We start from the raw sequence: 7,211 nt of genomic DNA, 5'->3' as shown, positions 1-7,211 counted from the left end.
TATGTGCGAAATGACATTTGGGAATAATACAGAGCACAAAATTAGTTGCGCGATGTCGCGATAGATGGAGCTGCAATCGTGTAGTTAGACAAGGACAGACAGTCATATTATCTTCGTCTCTCTCATGCTGTCTTGTCTTCTGACCACGGTGTGTATACGACCGTGCTTCTGACACTCTCTCTCTCTCTCTCTCTCTCTCTCTCTCTCTCTCTCTCTTTTTCAAATTGCTCGTTCATAATTGTATGCGAGTGATTTGAGAGAGAGAAAATATGCTTTCTAAAAATATGTAGATATAATATGCCAATATTATATATGTTATATGTTATATGTGTATATATATACCCAGATAACACAAACATATTCTATAAAGATTCTATAAATATTTTTCGAGAATATTAGAATATTCTGAGAATGTACTGATATAATGAAAAGAACATTATATAAATGTGCGGAGAATAATAAAATGGGACTACTTATAATATGCGGAATACATTTACAAAATATTCTTTGCAATATTCTTGTAATATACGGAATACATTCACAACATATTCTTGTAATATGCAAAACAGATTTTAGAAATATTTACGAAATATTCATAGGACATTCTGCCTGTATTCGTTTTCCTTCTCATTAGGAGCTATTGGGAAAATAAAATTTATAATATATGTTATGTATATGGGAATAAACGATCACAAGCTATATGTGTTTCTATACTCTATACTCTATACGTATAGAGTACGTATAGAGGCACATAGCTTGTGTTTGTTTTATTCCTATATACACACATAACATATATATTATAAATTTTATTTTCTCAACAGCTTCCAATGGAAATAAAACGAATGTAGACTTCTATAAAGTAATATGAATTTTTGCCCAGCTAGCCAAGAGTGATAAAATCACGTTTCGTTAAAGCTTTTCGGCAAAGTTTGCTTTAATTTTAACAACAATTTTCTGGCAAACATTTGCCTTGCTTCGTCTTGTCTAAATATTTCGAACAAATTAACGGCAAAACTTTTCGTTATATGATGCTGCAATTAACAGAGAAAAGTTTGTTCGTAAATTTTACTTATAGAAGAGAGCAAATGATGGTATCATGGTGAAATACAAACTTTACGTCAATAATAGCAAATCTTGTGATACACGATATAAAGCAAATTTGTGACAAAAACAGAGCAAATCTTGCCATGCACGGTATAACAAACAATTTACGAAAAAAATAGAGCAAAGTTAACTCTGACACGATAAGACGCAATATTCATGCAAATAACAGAGCAAACCTTGCTGTGCATGGCGTGATAGCAAATTTGTGGCAAAAATAGAGCAAAGATTTGTTCTGGCATGATGAGACGCAAAATTTACGCAAATAACAGAGCAAACCTTGCCGTGCATGGCGTAGTCATGTGTCACATACGTTTGCGCGCTTTTAATGCGCGCTACTACGTTTGCGCGAATTTTTGTCCTGTAACCTCCAGCACTGTTCCCGCGTTCTTCTAAATTCAACCACCGTGAGTGCTACCATACGTGCCGCAAGGTTATCACAGAGGTTATAATTCTAGAAGCTTCCCACATTTTTGAGACGAGCTTCCAAGTTCTAAGTGCCGCAAGGTATCGCAGAGGATTAGAAGATTTTTCAGGCAAGTATGAAATCAGTTAAATATTCTGTTTCGCGTAAATCTTTCCACCGGTTGTCTGCGAGACAACGAAGGCGAATTACTTTGGAAATTAAAAATACTTTACATTCAAATGTTTCACAAGATCCTGTTACGCACAAACAGTTGGATAATGCTGCTTCCTTTAACGTTGCTGATTCTTTTCGGACAGACAATAAAGTTTCTTTTACGGACAATATAGTATTAGATATATTCGTACTATTGTATATATTGTATATTTCAGGTGTTGCTGTTATTATTAGTTGAGAACTCCCAAGACGAAATTAATGGTGTTCAACTTGGCTCAGCGTCCAATAACATCGTCAAGAAATAAAAATCGTTTCCGTTATTCAATAATTAGATATATCACCGTTAAGGCCTGAAAAACTCAATCAATCAGATGTCGCAGATGAACTGACAGAACATCTTTTTTTTCGCTATTAGACAATAATGCGTTACTTCACGCGTATTTAGGCGGCGGGAAAATTGATACTATTTATTGCAGAATTATAATGGCTTTAATATAATTAACATATATAGTTAATTTAAAATCTTGATACTACAATCATTTGTCATGTTTAAATTTTTAATCTCTTTTCAAATATAATAATTATAGACAAATATATATCTACAGACAGTATATTTATATTTATATAGATAATATATTTATATTTGTCTATAATTATTATATTTGAAAAGAGATTAAAAATCTAAACATGTTACGAATAATTCTAAGGCTCAAGATTTTAAATTAACTATGTTGATTATATTAAGGTGCGTACAGACTTGCAACAGAACATCGTAACGTAACGCCGTTGCGTGACATCGACGCAATGTATGGACAGTACCTCGCACCAAACATTTAAGCGTTACGGGGTATTGTCCATGCATTTCGTCGGTGTTACGCGACGGTGTTACGTTACGATGTTCTGTTGTAAGTCTGTACGCACCTTTAAGGTCATTATATAATTCTGCAATAGATGGTGTCAATCTTCCCGCCGTCTAAATACGCGTGAAGCAAAGCACAATTGTCTAAGGCCGATATTACATTCATACTACAAAATGATGGTGGTCGGACGTAACGATTGAATATTAGATAGAAACTTTAGAAATTCTCTATTCGTTAACCAATTGCTACGTTCGACAAACTCGTCGTACGATATATGTAATATCATTATAATAGCGAAAGAAAAGGTAGCTTCGGTCAGTTCCTTTCGTGACGCCGATTGATCGAGTTTTTCAGGATTGAGCAGTGATATATATACTAATTAAATAGCGGTCTATATATACATATAAAACGCTTATGTCTTTATATATATGATTATAAATTATAGATATCCGATTTTTTAAAAATAAAAATTTGAAGATAAATATATGGAAATAAATATAAAACATTTTTGATAATAGAAACTTTAAAAAAATTGCTTAAGTATTATCCCTCTATTTAGAGAGATTAATATATAGTATTAATTAAATTTGATATAATCAAATATATAAGCAAATTTGTAGCAAGAACAGAGCAAAGGTTTTAACAGTGCGGATTGTAATTAATAATAAAATAATGAGCTCATTAGAAGGACTTTAATAGCATTAATTAAATTTTATATAAATAAATAAATATAAAAATAATTAAAATTCTATATATTTTTTATTAATATTAATAATAATAATAAAATATAAAGAAAATTTAATTATTTTTATCTATTTATATAAAATTTAATATACTATTAATTAAAATCTTTTTAATGAGCTCATTAATTCATTAAATTATTATATTAATTACAATCCGCACTGTTACGACAACCTTTGCTTTGTTCTTGCTATAATTTGCTATTAAAGTCATGCACAGCAAGGTTTGCTTTGTTATTTGCGTAAATTTTGCGTCTCATCGTGTCAGAGCAAACTTTGCCCTGTTCTTGCCACAAATTTGCTATCACATCGTGCACGGCAAGGTTTGCTTTGTTATTTGCGTGAATTTTGCGTCTTATAGTGCCAGATCAAACCTTGCCCTATTCTTGCCACAAATTTGCTATCATGACGCGCACGGCAAAGCTTGCTCTGTTATTTACGTGAATTTTGCGTCACGCTGTTGTGACAAACCTTGCCAGCAAAAGCTCAGCTTAATGCGGACACACCTTGTTGCAATTTTGCTACAAAGGCCTGCTCGAGTTTGCCGCAATCTTTGTGCAAAGTTTGTATCATTTTGCTAGCTGGGTGTGTATTAGGAATAGAATTTGTAATAAGATTTGAAAGAATTATAAACTTTAAATTTTTTATTGCACATGTATTTCTTAGTATAAAAAACGTTATAAATATTAATATTAAATTAATTTTCATACGTAAATATTTATAACAAATATATTATAAAATAAAGAATTACTAAAGAATTACTAAGAATTACTAAAAATACTAAAATTAAACTCAAATACTAAATTAATGATACAAGGAATTGATAAATATTGCATCTCTTTTAAAATAATAATGAAAAAAATTACTTCTAAAGAAATAATGAAGTTAAGAGATACTTCGTAACAAAATTAGATCACAACTGTTGAAAAATCTAATTAATTAATTAATTAATTAAAAATAAAAAAGTTAATTTTAATTTATTTAAATTAATTAATTTTCGTTCCTTGAAATAAAATTAATTTTTCATCGTATTCTTAGAGTTTCATTTCACATTCTTGATGTGTGACCACTTTATTATAAATCATAATAAATGAATTAGATTACGTCGTCTTTTTAGTGTTTCTAAACTTTGCTTTGACAAGCCATGCTTTGATAACTGCTTCAATGTCACACAGCGTGATTGAGCTATGTGTTTTTTGCACTGCCGCTGGAATATAATATTTAAATAATTAAATAACTACAATTATATTAATTATTTATACTTAGCACATTGACCCACATTAATTAAGTCTTTTTTAAGTGCATAGATGTTACTTCAATAGCCAATAATTAATATATAGGATTTCTAGAATCTGTATTTGATATCCAATTGATATGGCAGAACAATTTTTTATACTTAAAAAGGATTCGATTATTATGGATCATTAGTATAATATACACACTGTGCACGTGTGTGCATGTACATATATGAGTGTAATACTTACTTATTATAACAGCTGCAATACGTAAAAGAGAGAACTTATTTTTTCCTTTAAATCCAATCCAGCTATAGCCTTCTGCTACTTCATTGGAAAATAATTTATGTGGAATTTTATAAGATACTGCCCATAATCGCAGTCTGTTACTAAAACTATCTTGAGCATTATCTTCTACAATAGTGTGTTCCAAATACATTGGATTATTACAATCAATAACATCATTAGAATTATCACAAGATTGGCTACTCGAATCATACAAATTAAAATCATCAAAACAGTTCACATTCGTAGAAGAATGTAATTCATCGTTATCATCAATATATTCTGAGTCTTCTACATTTTCTGCGATTACATTAAGTACCTTTTTATTATTGCTATTCGATGTTATAATAAATCGTTATCATCAAAGGAGCAATCTTGTGATAACTCTAAGCATGCAGTTGTTCCTCTTTTTATTTTTCTGTATAAAGTAGTCTTAGAATAACGACGTTTCATTTTTAATTTCAGTAAGCAAATTATTTTTATTATTAAATTAAGTTTATATTTTACTAATATTTTGCTCTAGTAGTATTTTTTTTATTTTTTTATGTTCTCAGCTAGACAAAAAATAAAAATAAAAATTAAAAAATGCTTGTAATTAAAAAAGAAATTTATTTATAATAATTCTTACCATAAAAACGTCTCACATTCTTCGGTTTTCCTTATGATTGCGATAATAAAGTTTCCTTGTATTAGTGCTACAATAAAAAGAAATATTTTATGTCCGACTTTATAAAAATATAACCTTATATTTACTGAAATGTTTGATTCTAACAATGATGTAAAAATTATAAAAATATTCTTAAACCTTATTTAATTTTATATAATAAAATTAATAAAAGTGAAAAGACACTTACCTCTGATTAAAATGTGATTAAAAGTTTCGTATAAGCAGCAATACGAAGCAACACAAGAATAATATATGGACATGTAGCACGGCAAAGAAGACCGGTATCGAGTTAAGTATATCATCATAAGGATGATAAATGCGCATGTGCACTTAACAATGTGCAATAAATAAACTCGAAAAATATTCTTAGAACGTTCTTCTTTGTTGAAATAATCCGATTCTGATTATAATATTCTATGTATATTTATATAATATTCAATTAAAATATTCCGAAATTAAGAATATTTGCATTTTTTAAAAATATTTATAAAACATTATGTGCTATCTGGGAATATTCTATGTATATTTATATAATATTCAATGCGAATATTCCGAAATTAAGAACATTTACATTTAATAAGAATATTCATAGAACATCGTGTGTTATCTGGGTATATATATATATATATATATATATATATAATATATTTATGTATATATATATATATATATATATATTTTCATCATATATTTTATATATATATTTTTTTATCAAATATTCCGATTTATTATGTACGTAAAAATGCGCGTCAGATCTTTCGTATTCGCGCGGTATCAGTAGTATGTATGTACCACAGTAATCCGCGCGTATTATACGTTGATATGATCTACTGTGCGACGCCTCACTCACGTCGCGCGGTGCTATGCACGTTCATACGCGTAAAAAGCAGCGTATACTTGAGTTTGTGTGTTGTTCACACCATGGGACGAAAATATGACGCCAAACATTTGCCCCTTTCGAAACGTAGAGTTTCCTTCAAGAAGGGCTGGATGTACAGGTTAGTTTATTTATATACATTTTCTATATATGTATACATACACATACATATATATATATATATATATATATATATATATATATATAATATATACACATATCTATTGATTTATTTAGCAATCTGTCTATCTATCGACATGTAGCACGGCAAAGAAGACCGGTATCGAGTTAAGTATATCATCATAAGGATGATAAATGCGCATGTGCACTTCTATCTATCTATCATCTATCGATCAACCTATCTATCTATCTATCTATCGATCTATCTGTCTCTTTTCTCTTTTCTACATTGCATTCTTTTATATATGCACACGTATATAATAATTTTTTTTAAATATTGTACATTACAAAAGTAAAAATAATTAAATTTATAATCTAAAAATATATAAAAATCTTTTATGAATATAATAATTACAAAGTTTTAGTAGATAATTTTTGTATTATAATAAATAAATGATTTATATAATTTATTCTTATCTAACTACTGCTCTGTTTTGATAATAATAGTATTATTATGTATTCAATCTCTAAAATACTTTTATATAAATCATTTATTACAAAGAATTATTTACTTTATAATCAATTATAATTATTATAGATAGGCCTGTTTATACACATACACATATATATTGTGTGTAAGTGTGTGTATGTGTATAAACAGGCCTATCTATAATAATTATAATTGATTATAAAGTAAATAATTCTTTGTAATAAATGATTTATATACAAGTATTTTAGAGATTGAA

General features: G+C 28.7%; 1 protein-coding gene and 1 long non-coding RNA gene across 5 annotated transcripts; one reads left to right on the top strand and one right to left on the bottom strand.

Moving 5' to 3' along the window:
* Positions 1 to 881: 881 nt before the first annotated feature.
* On the top strand, positions 882 to 3,023 carry LOC146723896 (uncharacterized). The gene is made up of 2 exons (XR_014924319.1): positions 882 to 1,637; positions 1,897 to 3,023. It is a non-coding gene; the product is annotated as an uncharacterized LOC146723896 (long non-coding RNA).
* A 1,267-nt stretch (positions 3,024 to 4,290) lies between these two features.
* LOC114943176 (uncharacterized) lies at positions 4,291 to 5,762 on the bottom strand. Of its 4 annotated transcripts, none has more exons than XR_014924316.1 (4): positions 5,656 to 5,762; positions 5,430 to 5,496; positions 4,766 to 4,930; positions 4,291 to 4,488 (listed from the first exon to the last, which is right to left on the bottom strand). XR_014924316.1 is itself a non-coding variant. In XM_029318760.2 (4 exons), exons 1-4 carry the CDS (start codon positions 5,726 to 5,728, stop codon positions 4,382 to 4,384), a joined length of 393 nt encoding a protein of 130 aa, XP_029174593.1. In that variant the 5' UTR covers positions 5,729 to 5,762; the 3' UTR covers positions 4,291 to 4,381. The 4 variants fall into 4 exon arrangements, 1 of the variants encoding a protein (XP_029174593.1); XR_014924318.1 differs by having other exon boundaries at positions 4,766 to 4,843; XM_029318760.2 differs by having other exon boundaries at positions 4,766 to 4,911.
* Between the last annotated feature and the right edge of the window lie 1,449 nt (positions 5,763 to 7,211).

This window comes from Nylanderia fulva, unplaced genomic scaffold (assembly GCF_048542155.1).
Source record: "Nylanderia fulva isolate GAGA-0341 unplaced genomic scaffold, ASM4854215v1 Scaffold161, whole genome shotgun sequence".
In the NCBI taxonomy this organism is placed as follows: Eukaryota; Metazoa; Arthropoda; class Insecta; order Hymenoptera; family Formicidae; genus Nylanderia; species Nylanderia fulva.
The sequence above is the reverse complement of the archived record's forward strand: the minus strand, read 5'-3'. Positions and strand labels throughout refer to the sequence as shown.